This window comes from Pogoniulus pusillus, chromosome 35 (genome assembly GCF_015220805.1).
Source record: "Pogoniulus pusillus isolate bPogPus1 chromosome 35, bPogPus1.pri, whole genome shotgun sequence".
Lineage (NCBI taxonomy): Eukaryota > Metazoa > Chordata > Aves > Piciformes > Lybiidae > Pogoniulus > Pogoniulus pusillus.
In genome coordinates this window covers 2,934,713-2,957,046 of record NC_087298.1, presented here as the reverse complement: position 1 = coordinate 2,957,046, position 22,334 = coordinate 2,934,713, and the positions used below count along the sequence as shown (strand labels likewise).

General features: G+C 53.5%; 1 protein-coding gene across 16 annotated transcripts in view; it reads right to left on the bottom strand.

Moving 5' to 3' along the window:
- CACNA1B (calcium voltage-gated channel subunit alpha1 B) overlaps positions 1-22,334 on the bottom strand; it is a 482,132-nt gene that overhangs the window by 211,212 nt on the left and 248,586 nt on the right. For 9 of the 16 annotated variants that reach the window (XM_064171600.1, XM_064171605.1, XM_064171604.1 and 6 more), the window contains 4 exons: positions 19,507-19,563; positions 18,750-18,824; positions 15,235-15,324; positions 7,545-7,754 (listed from right to left, as the gene is read on the bottom strand). In XM_064171600.1, the coding sequence (XP_064027670.1) occupies positions 7,545-7,754; positions 15,235-15,324; positions 18,750-18,824; positions 19,507-19,563 (432 nt within the window). The remainder of the gene's footprint in view (positions 1-7,544; positions 7,755-15,234; positions 15,325-18,749; positions 18,825-19,506; positions 19,564-22,334) is intronic. The other 7 variants (XM_064171606.1, XM_064171611.1, XM_064171617.1 and 4 more) reach the window with 3 other exon arrangements.

The following is a 22,334-nucleotide window of genomic DNA, read 5'->3' as shown; positions in this document are numbered from 1 at the left end:
ATTGCTGGTTGCCTGGGAGAAGAGGCCACCCCCCACCTGGCTACAACCTCCCTGCAGGCAGCTGCAGGCAGCAATGAGCTCTGCCCTGAGCCTCCTCTTCTGCAGGCTAAACACCCCCAGCTCCCTCAGCCTCTCCTCATAGGATTTGTGTTCCAAGCCCTTCACCAGCATCTCCCTGAGCAGCCTGTTCCAATCCCTGACCCTGTCTTTGTAGCCCTCATCTCCAGCCTAACCTTTCCCTGGCACAGTTTTAGGCCATTTCCTCTCATTCTATCACCTGATACCATTCTATCATCTGCTACCATTCTATCCCCCCCCCACACCTCACTCCAACCTCCATCACCAGACTTAGTCACTTCTGTCTTGCTCTGCATCAGACCCCAGCCAAGTCCCTGCTGCTCTGCAGTGAAGTTCACTCCCTGTGGATGAACTTTAAACCCATTTCAAACTCTCTCAGTCTTGAAGTTAAAGGATTTTGCTGAATAATCCCAGGAGCTGTTTGAAATCTGGGTTTGTGGTATCTTGCTCTGTCTAAGCCTAATGAATTTGTGCACAAATTTTGGGCAGAAGAGGGCTTGCAAGAGGCACTTAAGAGCTGGACCTTATCTGGGCTTGTCCTGCAAAGATAGGCTGCAAGATTTGGGGCTGTTCAGCCTGGAGACCTTTTGGACCTTCCAGGATTTGAAAGGGGGCTACAGGGGAGCTAGAGAGGGACCTTTCACAAAAGCATGGAGTGGCAGGACAAGGGCTGATGGCTTCAAACTAGAAGAAGCTGGACTGAGAGCAGATATTAGGAAGAAATCCTTCCCCAAGAGGTCGGTGGGGCACTGGAACAAGCTGCCCAGAGAAGCTGTGGAAGCTCCAAACCTTAAAGTGTTCAAAACCAAAATGGATGGGGCATTGATCTAGAAGGTGGTGTCCCCATGCCCAAGGCATGGAGGGTTGGAATTAGATGATCTTTAATGTCCCTTCCACCACAAACCATTCTACCATTCTGTTGCTGGCTCATGGATTTCTTCGAGGTCGAGGGAGGGGATTCTCCCCCTCTGCTCTGCCCTAGTGAGACCCCTCCTGGAGTCCTGCATCCAGCTCTGGAGCCCCTGGGACAATAGGGATGTGGAGATGCTGGAGAGTGTCCAGAGCAGGGCCAGGAGGATGCTGAGAGGCTGCAGCAGCTCTGCTGTGAGCACAGCCTGAAAGAGTTGGGGCTGTGCAGGCTGGAGCAGAGGAGGCTCCCAGGTCACCTTCTTGTGGCCTGCCAGGATCTGAAGGGGGCTGCAAAAAATCTGGGGAGGGACTTTTGAGGCTGTCAGGGAGTGGCAAGAGTGGGGGGAATGGAGCAAAACTGGAGGTGGGAAGAGTGAGTCTGGAGGTGAGGAGGAAGTTCCTGAGCAGGAGAGTGGTGAGAGGCTGGAATGGGTTGCCCAGGGAGGGGGTTGAGGCCCCATGGCTGGAGGTGTTTGAGGCCAGGCTGGCTGAGGCTGTGTGCAGCCTGCTCTAGGGTAGGGTGTCCCTGGGCATGGCAGGGGGTTGGAACTGGCTGCTCTTTGTGCTCCCTTCCAACCCTGACTGATTCTGTGATTCTGTTCTATGATTCCTGCTCTCTCAGAGAGGTTCCTGCCTAAGGTGCTCCTGGAGCTGAGCTTGGAAATCTGAATCCAAAGGACTTTTCAGTCCTAACTCAGGAGGACATCCTGCAATTCCAACTGCTAATTACTCTGCCAATCTAGCTTATGACTTCCTCTCTGTGCTTCAGGAAATGAATAAGCAAGACTGACTGCTCTCTGGAGTCTCTGTCTGTCTCCTCAGCCTAAACCTTGCCCACAAACCCTGAGCTGACAGAATTTTCTGTCCCTCTCCTGCACCTCTCATTAAAGCTCCAATTACCTTCTGCTATTAAATATTTCAGCAAACATTAAGAGGGAGGCTTTTGAAGGCAGAGCAGAGAATGTTCCTGACCTTCTGGGTCTATAATAAAAACCAACCCAACATCAGAAGTTTGATTCCTTAGAATAAGATCTGAAGCTCAAAGTATTTCAGTTATCTAATACATATAGAAACCAAGGGAAAATAGGTAGGTAAGCAGCTTTAATCATCTAACCCCCCCAAAAAATATGAAGTTAGACTGAAATAGTTTGAAGTTAGGCTGAAATATTTGCCCCTGATATTCTGTTTGCTTGCTTCAGAACTTCAACTGAGTAAATTCTGAACGAGCTGCATCAACTGCTCAACAAATTCTCTCCTCCTGGCTGTTTTGCTGACTGGCAGGTGGCCAATGGCTCTGTCACAGAACCCCAATGTGATAGGGGTGGGAAGGGAACTCTGGGGACCACCCAGTCCACAAGGGAGGCTGTAGCCAGGTGGGGGTTGGTCTCCCAGACAACCAGCAATAGAACAAGGGGACAGAGTCTCAAGCTGTGCCAGGGGAGGTCTAGGCTGGATGTTAGGAGGAAGCTGTTGGCAGAGAGAGTGATTGGCATTGGAATGGGCTGCCCAGGGAGGTGGTGGAGTCACCATCCCTGGAGGTGTTCAAGAAGGGAATGGATGAGGCACTCGGTGCCATGGCAGATAGTAAGCTGAAGATGAGCCAGCAGTGTGCCCAGGTGGCCAAGAGAGCCAATGGCATCCTGGCCTGCATCAGGAGCAGTGTGGCCAGTAGGACAAGGGAGGTTATTCTTCCCCTTTACTCAGCACTGGTCAGGGCACACCTTGAGTGCTGTGTCCAGTTCTGGGCCCCTCAATTCAAGAAAGATGTTGAGGTGCTGGAACGTGTCCAGAGAAGGGCAACAAAGCTGGTGAGGGGCCTGGAGCACAAATCCTATGAGGAGAGGCTGAGGGAGCTGGGGGTGTTTAGCCTGGAGAAGAGGAGGCTCAGGGCAGAGCTCATTGCTGTCTACAACTACCTCAAGGGAGGCTGTAGCCAGGTGGGGGTGGCCTCTTCTCCCAGGTAACCAGCAATAGAACAAGGGGACACAGTCTCAAGTTGTGCCAGGGTAGGTCTAGGCTGGATGTTAGGAAGAAGTTCTTCACAGAGAGAGTGATTGCCATTGGAATGGGCTGCCCAGGGAGGTGGTGGAGGCACTGTCCCTGGAGGTGTTCAAGCAAAGCCTGGATGAGGCACTTAGTGCCATGGTCTGGTTGATTGGATAGGGCTAGGTGATAGGTTGGACTGGATGATCTTGGAGGTCTCTTCCAACCTGGTTGATTCTATGATTCTATGGTCTAGTTGACTGGCTAGAGCTGGGTGCTAGATTGGACTGGATGATCTTGGAGCCCTCTTCCAACCTGGTTGATTCTAAAGCAGGGTCAACCACAGCAGCTTGCCCAGGATCACAATGGCCAGGTGGGTTTGAAATCTCTCTAGAGAGAGACTCCACAACTCGCTGGGCAGCCTGCTCCAGACCTCCAGCATCCTCACACCAAACAAGTTTCTCCTTCTGTTCAAATGGAACCTCCTGGGTTCCAGTTTGTGCCTGTTTTTCCTTGTCCTGTCACTAGGCACCACTGAACAGAATCTAGTCCAATCCTCTTGTCCCCCACCTCTTAGATCTTGCTGTGCACTGAGAAGATCTCCTCTCAGGTTGCTCTTCTCCAGGCTCAACAGCCCCAGGGCTCTCAGCCCAACAGCCCCAGGATCTCAGCCCAACAGCCCCAGGATCTCAGCCCAACAGCCCCAGGATCTCAGCCCAACAGCCCCAAGGATCTCAGCTCAACAGCCCCAAGGATCTCAGCCCAACAGCCCCAGGGATCTCAGCTCAACAGCCCCAAGGATCTCAGCCCAACAGCCCCAGGGATCTCAGCCCAACAGCCCCAGGATCTCAGCCCAACAGCCCCAAGGATCTCAGCCCAACAGCCCCAGGATCTCAGCCCAACAGCCCCAAGGATCTCAGCTCAACAGCCCCGAGGATCTCAGCCCAACAGCCCCAGGGATCTCAGCCCAACAGCCCCAGGATCTCAGCCCAACAGCCCCAGGGATCTCAGCCCAACAGCCATAGGCAGGGACACCTTCCACTAGAACAGGTTGCTCAAGGCCTCATCCAACCTGGCCTTGAACACCTCCAGGGAGGTTGTGGAGCACAGAAGCACAGAATGTGATCTATGATCACATTGGGTGATTCTGTGATCCACAACCTCCCTGGGCAGCCTGTGCCAGTGTCTCATCACCCTCACTGCAAAGAACCCTTTCCTAATATCCAGTTTCAATCTCCCCTCTGCCAGTTCAAACCCATTTCTCCTTGTCCTGTCATTACCAGACCTTGTCAGTAGTCCCTCCTCAGCCTTCCTGTAGATCCCCTTCAGATCCTGGAAGGCCACTACAAGGTCTCCTCAAAGCCTTCTCTTCTCCAGGCTGAAGAACTCTTTTAGCCTGTCCTCATAGCAGAGCTGCTGCAGCCCTCTCAGCATCTTCATCACACTCCTCTGGGCTGGCTCCAACACTTCCATGTGCTGCTTGTGTTGGGGGCTCCAGAACTGCACAGGGGGCTCCAGGTGGGGTCTGAGGAGAGCAGAGCCAAGGGGCAGAATCCCCTCCCTTGCCCTGCTGCCCACACTGCTCTTGATCTCTTGCACTGTGATAAATGCAACCCAGGACACCATTTGCCTTCTTGGGCACATTGCTGGCTCCTGGTGAACTTGTCCACCAGCACTCCCAGGTCCTGCTTTTTGGAGCTGCTTTCCAGCAGGTCTCCCCTCACCTGTACTGCTGCAGGGAGCTGCTCCTGCCCTGGTGCAGGATTCTACACTTGCCCCTATTGAACTTAATGTGGTTCCTCTGACTTCTAGATCAGCCTCTCCATCCTTTCCCTTCAGAAGGGAAAACTTGCAGTGTCCTACTTTCCCTGGCACCATCCCAGCCCACAGCCTTCATTAAACTAACCAACATCCTCTGTCCTTCACCTTCCACATCTCCTTAAAGCAGGCTTTGTTGAGGTCAGTGTAACCTCAGCCTACCACTGCAATGTGTCAAGGCTTTGACTGCAGGAAGCTGCCTCCATTTATTATTCATCACAGAACACCACCACTAAAACCCAGAACCCCCAAACCCATAAGAATATGCAATTTAAACCCAAAAATATCATCCTTCAAAAAGCACTTATGGACTAAGCTGAAGCCTGAGCTGTGAGGTGACTGCAGGAACCAAGCTCAAATACACTATCATCTTCCCCTACAGTGTGATTTCCATCCCAGCTGCACACATTTTCACAGAGGGCATCATGACATCTACCCCCCCTCTAATCACACACCATGAGGAAGGGAAGCATGAGCAGGGAGGAGGGGAAAAAAGAGCTTCTGTAAAGCTGAAGCCTCTTAAAAACATGACAGTAACTGCTACAGATGTCAGGAATCAGTCTGCAGGTCCCTAAGAGCAGGGAGGTGTTTTTTGTCTCCCAGCATTGCTGCCAGAGAATCCCAGCATTGGGTGGGGTTGGAAGGGACCTCTGGAGATCACCCAGACCAAACCCCTTGCTAAAGCAGGGTCACCTGCAGCAGGTTGCCCCAGATCACAGGGGCTGGAAGGTACCTCCAAAGCTCAGCCAGTCCAACCTCCCCTGCCAGAGCAGGAGCACCCAGAGCAGATCACACAGAACACATCCAGGCAGGTCTGGAATATCTCCAGAGAGGGAGACTCCACAACCCCCCTGGGCAGCCTGTGCCAGGCTTTTGTCACTCTCACAGGGAAAAATTCCTCCTCATGTTTCCATGGAACTTACCATGCCTCAACTTCCACCACTGCCCCTTGTGCTGTCCTTGGGCATCCCCCAGCAGAGCCTGGCTCCAGCCTCCTGCCACTCACCTGCACATCTTGATAGACATGAATGAGGATGGCAATGTCTAGGCAAGTTTGGAACCTCTCCAGAGAAGGAGACTCCACAACTTATCCCTTTTAAAGTGCTTTCAACTTTCTGTCACTTTTAAACTGACAAAAAAGGAGATTAAATAGGAGAAATACATCTGAGGGTGCCTCTTCTCCCAGGCAAGCAGCAATAGAACAAGGGGACACAGTCTCAAGTTGTGCCAGGGTAGGTCTAGGCTGGATGTTAGGAAGAAGTTCTTCACAGAGAGAGTGATTGGCATTGGAATGGGCTGCCCAGGGAGGTGGTGGAGGCACCGTGCCTGGGGGTCTTCAAGAAAAGCCTGGATGAGGCACTTAGTGCCATGGTCTGGTTGATTGGATAGGGCAGGGTGATAGGTTGGACTGGATGATCTTGGAGGTCTCTTCCAACCTGCTTGATTCTATGATTTGTGTGAGCCCCTGGCCCAGGATGCCCAAAAAGGTGTCAGCTGCCCTAGCCCTGGAACTGTTTCAGATGAAGCTCTCTGGGGCTCTGAGCAAGCTGCTCTAGTTGTAGATGTCTCTGCTGAGTGCAGGGGAGTTGGACTGGATGATCTTTAAAGCTGCCTTCCAACCCAACCATTCAATGGTTCTATGATCCCAGGCACACCAGAGCAGGCAGAGCTTTAAGTATGTCCATGCAGAAATCACCCACAGGTGCAGATGAGCTGCAAGAGTGGGATGAGTTGTGGAAGTTGTCTGAGCAGGCATTGATTGAGCAGAGGACACTGCCTCTGCTCAAGGACAGAGCCAATCCCCCTCCTTCCCTGAAACCTGCTGCAGAGCAAATTCTCCTGCCACGCTGCAAGATCTGAATGTGATTGCTGTCAAGTTTCAGATAACATCCAGGATAACTTCCTCACCTCAAACCTATCATCTCCTGCTGGGGATTTTCTGCCTGGATGACTCAGTGACTGCAGCCACTCCTGACAGCACTTTCAGATCCTTCTCTGAGCAGGGAAACATGAAGGTGAAGACCTGGTCTGGTTGACAGGTGACTGAAGAGGAGGCAGCAGTGTGCCCAGGTGGGCAGCAGAGCCAATGGCATCCTGGGCTGGCTCAGGAGCAGTGTGGGCAGCAGGACAAGGGAGGTTCTTGTGCCCCTGTGCTCAGCACTGCTCAGGACACCCCTGGAGTGCTGTGTCCAGTTCTGGGCTCCTCAATTCAAGAGAGAGCTGTTGAGGTGCTGGAAGGTGTTGAGAGAAGGGCAGCAAGGCTGGGGAGGGGCCTGGAGCACAGCCCTGTGAGGAGAGGCTGAGGGAGCTGGGGGGGTGCAGCCTGCAGCAGAGGAGGCTCAGGGCAGAGCTCATTGCTGTCTGCAACTGCCTGAAAGGAGGTTGTAGCCAGGTGGGGTTGGGCTCTGCTGCCAGGCAGCCAGCAACAGAATGAGGGACACAGCCTCAAGCTGTGCCAGGGCAGGTTGAGGCTGGATGTTGTTAGGAAGTTGTTGTCAGAGAGAGTGATTGGCATTGGAATGGGCTGCCCAGGGAGGTGGTGGAGTCCCCATCCCTGGAGAAGAGGAGGCTGCATGAGGCACTCAGTGCCATGGGTTAGTCAATTAGCAGGGGTAGGTGACAGCTTGGACTCGATGACCTTAGAGATCTTTTCCAACCTGCCTCATCCTGTGAGTTGTGGGGGTGTGACAGCAGCGCTGGGACTCACCCAGAACACAGACCCTCGTAAGAGAAAGGAAGGAGCCTCCAGTACTCACAGAGGGCAGTGGTGAGCTTCTCTGGCTGGTCGTAGTGCACCATGGCAACGCAGAGGGTGTTGAGGGCCACCACGCAGAGGACAACCCAGTAGAAGCTCTGAGCCTTCACCATGCGCCGGATGAAGAAGCGGAACATTTTCTCTTTCCTCCTGAAGTAGGATGAGCTCTCGTTCTTCCCACTCTTCAGACTGGCACGGGCAAAAGGAGACCCTGGGACAGAAAAAAAGAGTCACCACACCAGCTGCCAGCAGGTGGAAGGCACTTCCTGGGCACTCAGGCCCTCTGCTAAGCAGGAGAAACGCAGCTGAGCGGGAAGCTGGGCACGGCGACTATGGGCTGAGCAAGGGCATCTTGCTTGTAATGACACTGTGTGGCATGAAGGCTGGGGTTGAGAACTTCATGAGTGAATGCCCAGCTCCATCACCTAGAGAAACAGAGCTTCCAACCCTTTGAAGCAATCTTGGTTGCTCCAATTTAAAAGTTATGACTTTTGGGGTGCTGGCTGACTTCAGAGACAGAATGCCCCACGGTGTGGAGCACATCCTCTAGGAGCTGGGTACCAATCTTGGTTGCTCCAGCTTAAGTTAGGACTTTTGGGGTCCTGGTTGATTTCAGAAAGAGAATGCATCAAGTACAGAAGTATCTCTGCCCACGGTGTGGAGCACACCCTCAGGGAGCTGGGTACCAATCTTGGTTGCTCCAGCTTAAGTTAGGACTTTTGGGGTGCTGGCTGACTTCAGAGACAGAATGCATCAAGCACAGAAGTATCTCTGCCCATGGTGTGGAGCACACCCTCGGGGAGCTGGGTACCAATCTTGGTTGCTCCAGCTTAAGTTAGGACTTTTGGGGTCCTGGTTAACTTCAGAGACAGAATGCACCCAGCACAGAAGTATCTCTGCCCATGGTGTGGAGGACACCCTGTAGGAGCTGGGTACCAATCTTGGTTGCTCCAGCTTAAGTTAGGACTTTTGGGATGCTGGTTGACTTAAGAGACAGAATGCACCAAGCACAGAAGTATCTCTGCCCATGGTGTGGAGCACACCCTGTAGGAGCTAGGTAGTAATCTTGGGAGCACACTCTCTGGGATCTGGGTACCAATCTTGGTTGCCCCAGCTTAAGTTAGGACTTTTGGGGTGCTGGCTGACTTCAGAGAGAGAATGCACCAAGCACAGAAGTATCTCTGCCCACGGTGTGGAGCACACCCTGTAGGAGCTGGGTACCAATCTTGGTTGCTCCAGCTTAAGTTAGGACTTTTGGGGTGCTGGCTGACTTCAGAGACAGAATGCATCAAGCACAGAAGTATCTCTGCCCACGGTGTGGAGCACACCCTGCAGGAGCTGGGTACCAATCTTGGTTGCTCCAGCTTAAGTTAGGACTTTTGGGGTCCTGGTTGACTTCAGAGACAGAATGCATCAAGCACAGAAGTATCTCTGCCCACGGTGTGGAGCACATCCTCTAGGAGCTGGGTACCAATCTTGGTTGCTCCAGCTTAAGTTAGGACTTTTGGGGTGCTGGCTGACTTCAGAGACAGAATGCATCAAGCACAGAAGTATCTCTGCCCATGGTGTGGAGCACACCCTGCAGGAGCTGGATAGCAACCCCCTGGTCCCTCCTCCAAGGACCAGGCAAAGACCCAACCCTTACTACTCACTTGAGTGAATGAACCTTGTTTTGCTCTCTGACTCCATCTGTTTCAACAGCAGAGGCCTCAGTCTGCCTCCACACACCATATTTTGGGTGCAGCAACTCATTTGTGCCAGTTCTGCCTGTCCCAGCTACATTTTGACTCTGCTCTGAAACCCTGGAGAGCACTCAAAGGTTTAGCAACAGGAAGCTGATGGAAGAAACAACTCTGAATGTGAGCTCTGCCCCTGTGGCAGCCAGCACTACTCAAACACACAATGCAAAGGCCAGCTCCAGCCAGTGCTGAGGCAGGAGAAACAAGCACAGGGCAGTAACAAACATGGCTCTGTTAGAGTCCCTCTGCAACAGCCACAGGTGCTGCTAAAGCATGAAAATGGTGACTGCCACAGGCTGTCCACTACCTTCTTCTCCCTGTGCTGGCAACCCTTCAGGAACTGCTGGAGAACTTTGCTTCAGGATAGTTTGGGGCAAGACAATGTCCTATTGTCCTTCTCCATCAGGGAAGGAGCATCCCAGCAGATAGGACTGACCAGAACACACACCTGGACCAAGCACCATTAGAGCAGATGACTTGCATGGGCTGTGGTTGGACATGGTTGAGTTACATGAGCCAAGTGTCCTGGCTGTGGCAGCCAAAGTCTTGAGTGTGTTGCTTACATTAACACCAAGGAGGGGCAGGGGTCTGCTCCCTCTTTCATCCTGCAATACCAGCACCATGCCAAGGATGAAGCACCCAGGTGTGGCAGCAATGTGCTGCACTCCTGCTGCACACTCACCTCCCCAGCAGCAAGCAAACTCTCTGCTCCAGCTCACATTTCACACCCAAGGCAGAGCTGGCCCTGCCTAAGCTTTGAACCAACTCCCTGCAGAAAGGCTCAGGCTGCTGCTGTGCTGTTTGTTTGCCAATCCTCTCTTTGGCAGTTAAAAAAATCCCAACTAAGTCCTAGTGCTCATCTGTAGCTGGAAGACAACAAAGTGAACTAGGGGTTAAGATCCAGGCTGCACCACCTTGGGCTGTTGTTTGGCAGGTAGAGACCTCTCAGCTATGCTCAGACTCAGATATTCAAGCCTGTACCATCAGATTTCAAGGCAATTGTCTGCTGCCCTTTTTTCCTCCTCTCCACTGACCCTCCAGAAATGAAAAGCAGCAGCATTTAAGCCGACTTAAGGCAGAAAACATTCACTGCTCCCAGCTTTTGTTGTCTGGTAATCTGTAAAGGGTTAACCCTCATGGGAAGTGGTCTGAACCTGACCCCAGGTCCTCCTGACTCCTCCCTGGGGGTGCATCTGAAACCTGCCCCCAGGTGTAGTGGTTCCCTCTCTCTCTTTCTCCTTCTCTCTTTCTTTCTCACTCTCTCCTCTTTCTCTCTCCCTCTCCTTCTCTTTCTCTCTTCCTCTCCTTCTCTTTCTCTCTCCCTCTCCTTCTCTTTCTTTCTCTCTCCTCTTTCTCTCTCTCCTCTTTCTTTCTTTCTTTCTCTCTCCTTCACTTTCTCTCTTTCTTCTCTCTCTCTCTTTCTCCTTCTCTCTTTCTTTCACTTTCTCCTCTCTCTCTCTCTTTCTCCTTCTCTCTTTCTTTCACTTTCTCCTCTCTCTCTCTCTTTCTCCTTCTCTCTCTCTCTTTTTCCTTCTCTCTTTCTCTCTCTCTCTCTCTCTCTTTCTTTTTCTCTCTTTCTCTCTCTCCTCTCTCCTTCTCTCTCTCTCCCCTCTCTCTCCCCTTCTCTCTCTCTCTCTCCTTTTCTCTTTCTCTCTCTCTCCTTCTCTCTCTCTTTCTCTTTTTCTCCTCCCTGCCTGCTAGCACCACCTTCAAGCTTACCCAGTCCAACCTCTCACTCAGCCCTATCCAGTCAACCAGACCGTGGCCTTTCCTGATTCTGCCTCCATCCATTGCCATCAATCTGGCTGTACAGAGAGATTTGCATCTTGTTTTCCCTTACCTATAGCTCTTTGTAACTCTCCTACCTTAAATACCTTCTATCTATTGTGAAAGCTCTTTGAACTTCCACATCAAAGCAAGACTTTTTATTTGGCTGTGGTGTTTTGCCCTCTTCTTCTCTCCATCTAATTCCTTCTCTTTCCAAAGGGGGAGAGGGGAAGGCATCCTATTATCGTATAGGGTCTGTTAGAATCATAGGATAGAATCAGTCAGGATTGGAAAGGACCACAAGGATCACCTAATTCCAACCCTCCTGCCATGCCCAGGGACACCCTACCCTGGAGCAGGCTGCACACAGCCTCAGCCAGCCTGGCCTCAAACACCTCCAGCCATGGGGCCTCAACCCCCTCCCTGGGCAACCCAGTCCAGCCTCTCACCACTCTCCTGCTCAACAACTTCCTCCTCACCTCCAGTTTGAAATGCTGCATTTTATATTAGCTATGTTTTGAGTCTCTGGGAAGTTTAAACTAGAACCAAAGCACAACCCAAAGAGTGTCCAGTGCCTGGTCCAGCACAGAGGGTGGGCAGCCAGGAGGAGCTGCACACTCCTGAGTGCAGAAAGAAAGGCTGAGAGCTAGGAGGAAAGCAAAAAAGCAGTGTGAAGAACAACTCTGGGCAGCACACTGGGAAGTGTTTACCACTCTGGAGCTTTCTAATGCAATTAGAAGACTCCTTGAGGTCCTTGTGTTTGAACGAGGACAGACTGAAAGAGTTGGGGCTGTGCAGGCTGCAGCAGAGGAGGCTCCCAGGTCACCTTCTTGTGGCCTGCCAGCATCTGAAGGGGGCTACAAAAAAGCTGGAGAGGGACTTTTGAGGCTGTCAGGGAGTGGCAGGAGTGGGGGGAATGGAGCAAAGCTGGAGGTGGGGAGAGTGAGGCTGGAGGTGAGGAGGAAGTTCCTGAGCAGGAGAGTGGTGAGAGGCTGGAATGGGTTGCCCAGGGAGGTGGTTGAGGCCCCATGGCTGGAGGTGTTTGAGGCCAGGCTGGCTGAGGCTGTGTGCAGCCTGCTCTAGGGTAGGGTGTCCCTGGGCATGGCAGGGGGGGTTGGAACTGGCTACTCCTTGTGGTCCCTTCCAACCCTGACTGATTCTATGAATTCAAGTGTAGTATATTCAGCCAACAGCCAGCAAGAGACCTATCAAAGCCTGTGCTGCTCTGCTCTGCACCTTCACTGTGCACTCAGCAATGATACTGTTAGCTCCTCCACCCTCCTGCTCCCATCAGCAAGACATTCTCAAAAGGAGAAAAAAAAACCCACCCAAAACCAAACCATCCAAAACCTCCTTTTCCCCAAAACATTCTCCCTGCATAATCAGCCATGTGCTAGGATTTGCTTGTGTTGTGCAGAGCCTGCACAAGTTTCTGCTTTATAACCACTTCTTCTTTCCTATCTTGTTCCAAAGAATCAAAAAACACACACCAAAAAACCCAAACTCGACCTCACTTCTCCCAAGTGGGTGAACCACTTGCAGAAAGTGGAAAGCTCTGCTGTTATTTTCCCTGCCATATGCTCCCAAGACACTTCCCAGCTCTGCATCAGACTATCCACGAGTCCAGATGCTCCATCATCCGTTGCCACCTGAAAAGGCTTGAATTCAAAGATCTGTTTGCATGCTTTGGGTGCCCAGAACCTGGAGGGACTTGGATAGGAATGCAAAGATCTCATCATTACTGCAACTGGGAACAAGTGTTCCAGAAACGACCATCCCTTGTTCTCTATGCAGGGATCTGAGCTGCTGGCAATAAACCAACCTGTCCCAAAAATGCACACAAGTGCTGCATTTTTGCCCTCTCTCAGCAAAAAAAAACCCTTGCAGAAGTGGGAGCAGTTGAACCAGGAAACCTGGAGCCTCTTCAGCCTGCAGAGATGGGCAGAGGCCAAGGGGATGGTGTTCAATAGCTCCAAGTGCAGGGTGCTGCACTTTGGCCACAGCAACCCCATGCAGAGATACAGGCTGGGGTCGGAGTGGCTGAGAGCAGCCAGACAGAGAGGGATCTGGGGGTGCTGATTGATACCTGCCTGAACATGAGGCAGCAGTGTGCCCAGGTGGCCAAGAGAGCCAGTGGCATCCTGGCCTGCATCAGCAATGGTGTGGTCAGCAGGAGCAGGGAGGTCATTCTGCCCCTGTACTCTGCACTGGTTAGACCACACCTTGAGTGCTGTGTTCAGTTCTGGGCCCCCCAGTTTAGGAGGGACATTGAGATGCTTGAGCATGTCCAGAGAAGGGCAACGAGGCTGGGGAGAGGCCTTGAGCACAGCCCTACGAGGAGAGGCTGAGGGAGCTGGGATTGGTTAGCCTGGAGAAGAGGAGGCTCAGGGGTGACCTCATTGCTGTCTACAACTACCTGAGGGGAGGTTGTGGCCAGGAGGAGGTTGCTCTCTTCTCTCAGGTGGCCAGCACCAGAACAAGAGGACACAGCCTCAGGCTGTGCCAGGGGAAATTTAGGCTGGAGGTGAGGAGAAAGTTCTTCCCTGAGAGAGTCATTGGACACTGGAATGGGCTGCCCGGGGAGGTGGTGGAGTCGCCGTCCCTGGAGCTGTTCAAGGCAGGACTGGACGTGGCACTTGGTGCCATGGTCTGGCCTTGAGCTCTGTGCTAAAGGGTTGGACTTGATGAGCTGTGAGGTCTCTTCCAACCTTGATGATATTGGGATACTGTGATACTGGTTGTGGCAGTGCAGCAGTGGGTGATGGTACCGGTTAACATGCTGAGCAGCATTCATTTCCTGCAACCAGGTCTTCATTTAAAGGGGAGGAGGAGGGAGGGAAAAACCACACCCAGCAGCTGTGAACTCTTCAAACGTGAATGCCAGCTTTCCAAAGAGCATCTGAGGCACTCGTGCTTGCAGCTGAGCATGGACATGTGCTCTCAGAGGTACTGTTTGTGCTGCTCCTCTTAGGCATCCAGGATTTGCTGGGATCTGGGGTGGCAAGACGGTTCTTTGGAAGATGATGAGAACATCTGCTGCCTCAGCAGCAAAACCAAACAGAGAGGCAGACAATGGGCAGAGGAAGAAGCAAACCAGCTCACTCCAAAGCAGTCAGGATGATGTCTCCCCTCAGGCAGCAAAGAAAAGCCCACGGCTAAAAGGTCTGTTTGCTGATGTCCAAAGAGGTGCTGCGTGCTCAGAGCCTGCCTGCTGTGGTGGAGCTGAGCTCTCTCCTGCCTCTCCACTTGGCAGCATCTCAGGAGGGATGAGCTCTGTTAGCTGTGGAACTCTGCAGCACCTCTGTAGCCTGACAGGGTCTTACTCTCCAGGGCTGAAGATACCAAGCCCAAGTTCTCTCCTGCCTCTCCACTTGGCAGCATCTCAGGAGGGATGAGCTCTGTTAGCTGTGGAACTCTGCAGCACCTCTGTAGCCTGACAGGGTCTTACTCTCCAGGGCTGAAGATACCAAGCCCAAGTTCTCTCCTGCCTCTCCACTTGGCAGCATCTCAGGAGGGATGAGCTCTGTTAGCTATGGAACTTTGCAGCACCTCTGTAGCCTGACAGGGTCTTACTCTCCAGGGCTAAAGACACCAAGCCCACACCATCAATGTGTGTGGATACCCCCAGTCCACACTGGAGATAGGTGGCCTACTGCATGCACACTGCTGTGCACCTCTAGATCTGGCTTCAAAAACATGGAGAACTGCTTCAAGACCTTCTTCTAAAGCAAGACAGAGAATCAAGGCCACTCCCCAGCATTTAGCCCTCTACATGGCACAGCCTGGGCATCAGTGGCAGACACCCTAAGTGTCCACTTCCTCTCCATCCCACAGCAGATGAGGCTTAGCAGGATCATTCCACGTCCTTAGGTTTCATTAGCATAAAGGAGCACATTCCAAGCAGAACCAGTGCATGCCCAGCACAGCTCTCTCTAAGGGTTGCAGCAGCATGCAGCAGCAGCAGCAGCAGCTGAGCAGGACAGCCTTGGGGGGGAGGGAAGAGGGTGAAGCCACAAAGCCATTTGCCTGGGGAAGCTGAGTGCTGCTGCCAGAGCAGCGATCGTTTTCCTTCTTGAAACAGCAGCTTCTGGAGCAAAGGAGCCTCTCGGAGGCAAGGCGACATGAACAGGCTTAGGTGGAGCTCTGAACCTCGGGGGGGGGGGGGAAGGCAAAGCCAGTACTCACCAACGGAGCAAATGTCTGTGAAATGGTCCTCACCTTCTTCAGCATGAATCAGGTCGTTTTTGCTCTTCTTTATTGCAGCTCTTTTCAACACTGTGTGCAAATGAAAGGGAAAAGGCCCCGTGAGCACTCAGAGGGGATTCTCTCTCCCCCACCCAGCATTTCCTTCCCACTGCCAGCTTAAAGCTCTCACGCCAGGGTAAGCTGGAGCAAATCAGACAACCTTGCAGGGCCTCTGCGTGCTTTGATGCCAGCTTTGTTTATCTCCTCGACCTTCCAGAGGGGGAAGGTTTGCCAGGAGCAGGGCTGCAAGCTTAAACACTTCACCTCAGCAGACGCAGGAGGGTGGGGGAGTCCCCGCAGCCGCTGGGCCTCTTTAGCACAGCAGAAAGGCTGGGCAGGGTCATGGAGTCTGCCTGAGCCCCAGTGGGTTCCGAGTTGAGTGCTTCTATCCATTAAAAACATTAATGCTGCTTACAGTGAGCACCATTAAGGAGGCAGCATCCACGGTGCTGCGGTGGGGAGAGATGCCCTAGGGAGCAGAAACGCCACGGCGAAAGCAAGTGCCACAAATCACTGCAGAGAGGCTTAGCAGCACCCCCTGCACACCTCCTGCCCTCGGGGGAGAGGTCTTAGCTCTTTGCAAACACATCCTTGTGGCCAGCAGCAGCTTTGGTGGGGAGGGCAAACATTGCTACGCTGTTGAGGGTTGGAGCATCTCTCCTATAAGGCTCAGAGAGTTGAGGGTGTCCTGCCTAGAGAAGAGAAAGCTCCAGGGAGACCTTAGAGCAGCTTTCCAGTACCTGAAGGGGACTATAGGAGGGCTGGGGAGGGACTTTGGACAAGGGCTTGGAGTGATAGGAGGAGAGAGACTGGATTGAAGCTTGAGAAGGAGAGATTTAGGCTGGAGATTGGAAAGAAATTCTTTCCAGTGAGGGTGGTGAGACACTGGAACAGGTTGCCCAGGGAGGTTGTGGACACCTCCTTCCTGGAGGCGATCAAGGCCAGGCTGGACTAGTGGCAGGTGTCCCTGCCCATGGCATGGGAGTAAGAACTAGCTGATCTTTAGGGTCCCTTGCAATCCAAACCATTCTATGAATCTATGAGGTTGTACTCGGGCCAGTGCTGTTTAACATCTTTATCGATGGCCTGGACGAGGAGGCCGAGGACATCCGTAGCAAACTTGCAGATGCTACCAAGTTGGGTGGCAGTGTTGATCTGCTGGAGGCTGGGAGGCACTGCAGAGGGATCTAGCCAGACTGCATTGATGGGCCAAGACCAGTTGTATGCATTTTAATAAAGCCAGATGCCAGGGTCCTGCACTTTGGCCACAACAATCCCACAAACACTACAGAAGTAGCTGGAAAGCTGCTCAGCAGACAGGGACCTGGGGGTGGGGTCTGATAATTAGCTGAAAATTAAGCCTGTGTGCCCAGGAGGCCAAGAATGCCAATGGATCAGCAATGGTGTGAACAACAGGAGTGATCATCCCCTCCTGTGATCAGCACCTATGAGGCCACACCTCAAATACTGGGTACAGTTTTGGGCCCCTCACTCCATAAAGGACATTGAGGCGCTGGAGGCTGTCCAAAGAAGGGCAGCAAAGCTCATGATGGGCCTAGAGAACAGCTCCTTGGAGAAGCAGCTGAGGTACCTGAAGTTGTTCAGCCTGGAGTAAAGGAGGCTGAGGAAAAACCTTCTGACTCTGCAACTCCCTGAAAGGAGGTTGGAGCCAGGGTGGGGGTTGGTCTGTTCAATGAAGTACCAAGTGATAGAACAAGAGGAAACGACCTCCAGTTGCACCAAGAGAGGTTTAGGTTGGACATCAGGAAGAATTTCTTTCCATGAAAGGGTTCTCAAGCATTGGAAGAGGCTGCCCAGGGAGTCCCCACCCATGGAAAGGTTAAAGAGTCATGTAGACATTAGGGATATGGTTTAAGTAGAGGAATTGTCAGTGTGGGGTTAATGATCTGACTCAACGATCTTAAAGGTCTTTGCCAGTCTGGGCAGCTCTATGACTCTGTACTCAACAGGGAGACAGAACTGCAGCTTAAGGCTTGGAGAGGTCTGCACTGCTGGCCCCATGCACGAGGGGTAAGGTGAGAACAGTGAGGGGGCTGCTCCCATCACCACCTACCTGCCAACCCTCGAGAACTAGCAGAAGAAAATAGGTAGGTTGAGAACAGTTTTGTCACAGCTTCAAGACACACAGTAACTAAGCACCGTTTGCTCTCAGCAGTAAGACACCCCACGGTGTGGTGATACAGACTGTTCAGTAGGCACACACAGCAAACCCACTCACTCTGCAGCGACTTGCCCTGGGGGTGGGCTCCTACCAGAGGATCCCTTCGCTCTACTGACATCTCCCTGCCTCACCCTGCACAAGTTTCCCTGCCACGACAGCGGAACGGATGCGCTCCCTCCTCCGCAGCCGAGGAGAGCGTCACTGCCTTCGTCACCTCCAGGAAACACCCAGAACATCCCCCAGGTTTGGGAAGGCTTGGAGAGGAGGAGATGCTCTCCACCTCTGCTCTGCATCCATTTTGCTTTGCTTTTGCAGATAATCACTTTTGCTCTTTTCTTCCCCACCCAGAAAGTAGTTCGATCTTCAGTCCTAACTTTTGAGTCCTTCAGACTGCATCGATCCCAGTACACTTCCAGCATGTCCAGGGCCATCTCCAGCACTGGAACATAACCAGCCCAGGGAGTGAAGTTTAATGACACACTCTGACATGAGTTGAGCATCTTCTTCTTTATCTCCTCACCCAAAACACTCCTGCACACGTTTAACAGTTAGCTTGTGCCATCTCAGGAGGCCCCTTAGATGCAACCTCCTCTGTTTTGGAAGCTAAAGCAGTTTACCACCAGAGATGTAGGCTGCTCCATACCAGCTGGCTTCAAGACTGGGGACACTGATGAGTTTCTTTAGCTTACTAACATCGAGGGAGCCTTGGACTACACCTGGGCCTGTACTCCACAGCCTGCACCCACCTCTAGTCTGCTTAGACCACTCAACTTGGTCAGGCATTGGAATCGGTTGCCCAAGGAGGTGGTGGAGTCACCATCCCTGGCGATGTTCCAGGAACGTGTGGGCATGGTTTAATGGCCGTGGTGGTGTTGGGTTGATGGTTGGGCTGGGATGATCTTTCGAGGTCTTTCCAACCAGCTGCTCATTTCAGCTGCACTCTGACAGCCCTGGCTGCACCCAGGTGCTGGGGCAGCCTTCCCCGGCGCACGCACCCCCACGCACTCGTACCCACGCACCAAGATTTGCCAAGCACACCTCAGCCCTGACCTTCTTCAACCCCAACTCTTCCATCCCAGAGCCCTCCTCGAGCACAGGTCACCACGCTGCCCAAGCTGGGCTAGCAGCTGCCTGCCTGATGTCCCAAGGAGCCGCATGGCTCGGAGCAGGGCGCTGGAGCCACCCGGGGAGCATCAGCGGTGACCCGGGCACGGGGGGCTGCAGGGAGAGACCCTGTCCCAGCTAAGCCCCTGGTGATGTGCAGTCCACTCACTGTTGTAGCTGCTGCCGCTGCTAGTCTCTGCCGGCGCCGTGCCGTGCTGGATCGGCCCTTCCGAGGCGGCCCTCCCTGACAGTGAATGGGAGGAGAAAAACAAAGAGGAGGGAAAGGGAGGGGAGGGGAAAGGAGGAGACATGGGAGGACGAAAGATGGTCAGAAAAGGGAGAGGGAAGAGTCTTTAACTGAACTTCGACTGGCTGCCGCATCCTAAGCGCTGCCGCGGGCCTGGAGGCACAGGGAGAGCAGTCCCCATGGCCTCGCCGCTCGGCGCCTCCTGCCGTCCTGCACACGTCGGAAGGTAGCATCACCACACCCTGTCATGTCTTACTGCTCACAAGTAACAGGGGGCTTAGCCTCGTTGTCAAATGCCTTTGGAAGCCTCGGTTTGGAGCCCTGCCTTCTCTCGGTCAATGCGCTTCTCCTCTGCCATCCGCTCCGCAGCCTACCCCCTCCGACAGCTGCCAGGGGGCACAGCCGCCCGCGCCGGGCAGAGGCTGGCGGCTGCGCCCCTCACGCCGCGGTCCCGCAGGGAGCGCCCGACCCCAAGGGCAGATCCCCATCCCGGAGTGCTGTGTCACATCACTGCTCATCAGCCGCCTGCAACCTCGCAAAGACCCCGGACTGGCTGTGCCGAGAGCATGCAGAGCGTGTTCCTCGCACCCTCCGGGTGAGCACGGGAGGCTGCGGCAGCGCCCGGCGGGCGAGCCTCGGGCGCGGCACTGCAGGAGAGCTGCGCGGCCAAAGCACCTACCGTCCAGAGGAGACTTCTCTTCTGCGTTCTTGTCTTCCTCCGCCAGCATCACCTCCTCTGGAAAAGGAAAAACAGCAAGGTTCAGCCTCACGTTCCCCACATCTCCGCTCGGAAACCAGCCCCCGGGGCAGGCAGCAGGCATCTGTCCCAGGTGCCACCAAGTCTTGTCCCGCTGCATCACCCAGTTACGCCGAGTCCCTGGAGCAAGGCGTGGCTCACAGGCGTCAGGGGTTGGAAGGGACACAAAGAGATCATCCAGTCCAACCCCCTGCCAGAGCAGGACCACACAATCCAGCTCAGAGCACACAGGAACACATCCAGACAGGCCTTGAGAGGCTCCAGAGAAGGAGACTCCACAACCTCTCTGGGCAGCCTGTGCCAGGGCTCTGGGACCCTTCCAGGCAAGAAGTTCCCCCTTGTGTTGAGCTGGAACCTCCTGTGCTGCAGCTTCCATCCATTGCTGCTTGTCCTATCCCAGGGAGCAGTGAGCAGAGCCTGTCCCCCACTCCTGACCCCCAGCCCTCAGAGATGTATAGTCATTGATTCAATCCCCTCTCAGACTTCTCCAGACTAAAAAGTCATGGTTCTTTTGCTCAGTCCTGATTCTTTTGCTGCACCCCTTTGGCCCAGGTGGAGGAGACCAGACAAGCATGGGAGGCTGTAGCACTTCCTCCATGATTTCCTTCTTCACTCACTCACTACACTTTCTTGACCCATCTGTCTCCTTCTGGAGACCAAGATCCTTCCTCCAGCTCCAAGAAAGACCACAGATCTCCACAAGCCAGAGGAGGTCCCTCGTGCCCAGCTACTTTGGGAACACTGAGAAGCAAAAGGATGCTCCACACCCACACTGCTCTTCCATCTCCATCAATAAGATCAGGATTCAGCCCATGGGAAGGAGCTCTCTGTCTCATGGCACAGAGTGAGCCAAGCAGGGCCAGCTGCTGTGTGTCAGCTGTGGCACAGCAGGGGACAGAATGTCCCCAGACAGCTACCACATCACTGTCCAAATTAAATCCACAGCAAGCTTCCTATGGAGCAGCTCTGCCCTGGGGGAGCTCAGGCTGTGTGACCTATGCAGGGACACCACCATGAAGTTTCCATTCCTGTGCCACTCACCTCTGAGTTTATAGCTTCCTACAGTAAAAGAATTTGGGAAACACTGGAAAAAAAAAACAAACCAACCCCACAACCCCCAAATCAACCTCCCCAAATGGATTCATTTTTATATGCATGAAAGACAACCAAATTCCCTGAGGTTTCACAAGGCAACTGTCACCCCCTCCAAGTCCATCTGCAGTGAAAGCCATGCTGCAGCAGTGCTGGAAACCAGAGTTCACACAGCCTGAGCCACAGAATCACAGGGCTTGGAAGGGACCTCTGGAGACCATAGAATCACCAAGGTTGGAAGAGAGCTCCAAGCTCAGCCAGCCCAGCCTAGCACCCAGCCCTGCCCAACCAACCAGACCATGGCACTAAGTGCCCCAGCCAGGCTTGGCTTCAACACCTCCAGCCACACAGACTCCACCACCTCCCTGGGCAGCCCATTCCAATGCCAATCACTCTCTCTGCCAACAACTTCCTCCTAACATCCAGCCTGAACCTGCCCTGGCACAACTTGAGACTGTGTCCAGTCCAACCCACCTAGCAGAGCAGGTTCACCCAGAGCAGGTGCACAGAGTGGCTGAAGCAGAGGCACCCACAGCAGCTTGCTCAGGATCACAAGGTCCCAGTGGGTTTGGAATCTCTCCAGAGAAGGAGACTCCACAACCTCTCTGGGCTGTGCTCCAAGGTTCCAGCACAGAATCACAGAACCATGCAGGCTGGCAAAGCCCCTCAGGATCACCAAGTCCAACCTAGAACCCTTCTCTACAGGACTCACCTTAAACTGTATCTCTAAGCACCACATCCAAACGAGCCTGAAACACAGCCAGGGTGGGCGACTCCATCACCTCCCTGGGCAGCTCATTCCAGTCCCTGACCACTCTCCTCCTACTGTCCACTCTAAACCTCCCCAGCCTCAGCTTGAGGCCATTCCCCCTTGCTCTGTCTCCAACTACCTGTGAGAGGAGACCAGCAGCAGCCTCTCCACAATGTCCTTTCAGGTAGTTGTAGACAGCAATGAGGTCTCCCCTCAGCCTCCTCCTCCCAGCTCCCTCACCTCAGTCACTCCTCATAAGATTTTCTCTCTAGGCCCTTCTCCAGCTTCATTTCTCTCCTCTGCACTCTCTCCAGCCCCTCCACCTTCACAACAAAGAAGCTTCTCCTGTTGTTTAGATGGAACCTCCTGGCTTCCAGTTTGTGTCTGTTGTCCCTTGTCCTGTAGTTGAGTACCACTGAAAAAAGGTTGTCCCCAACCCCCTGACATCCATCCCATTGAGAAGATCCCACCTCACTCTTCTCCAAGCTAATCAGCCTCAAGTCCCTCTGCCATCCTTCAGGAGAGAGATGTTTTAGTGCCTCTTCAGAGCCCTCTGCTGTACCCTACCCTTGAACTGGGGAGCCCAGAACTGGGCACAGTGCTCCAGATGTGACCTCACCAGTGCAGAGTAGAGGGGGAGGAGAACCTCCCTCCACCTGCTCACCACAATCTTCTTAAGGCATTCCAGAGCACCATTGGCATTCCTGGGGCAATTGCTGGCTCATGGTGAGCTTCTTGTCCACCAGGACTCCCAGGTCTTCTACCACAGAGCTGCTGCCCAGCAGGTCAGCCCTCACCTGTGCTGCTGCAGGGCTTCTTCCTCCCCAGGAGCAGGACTCTACCCTTGCTGAACTCCATGAGGTTCACCACTGCCCAACTCTCCAACTTGTCCAGGGCATACTGGAGG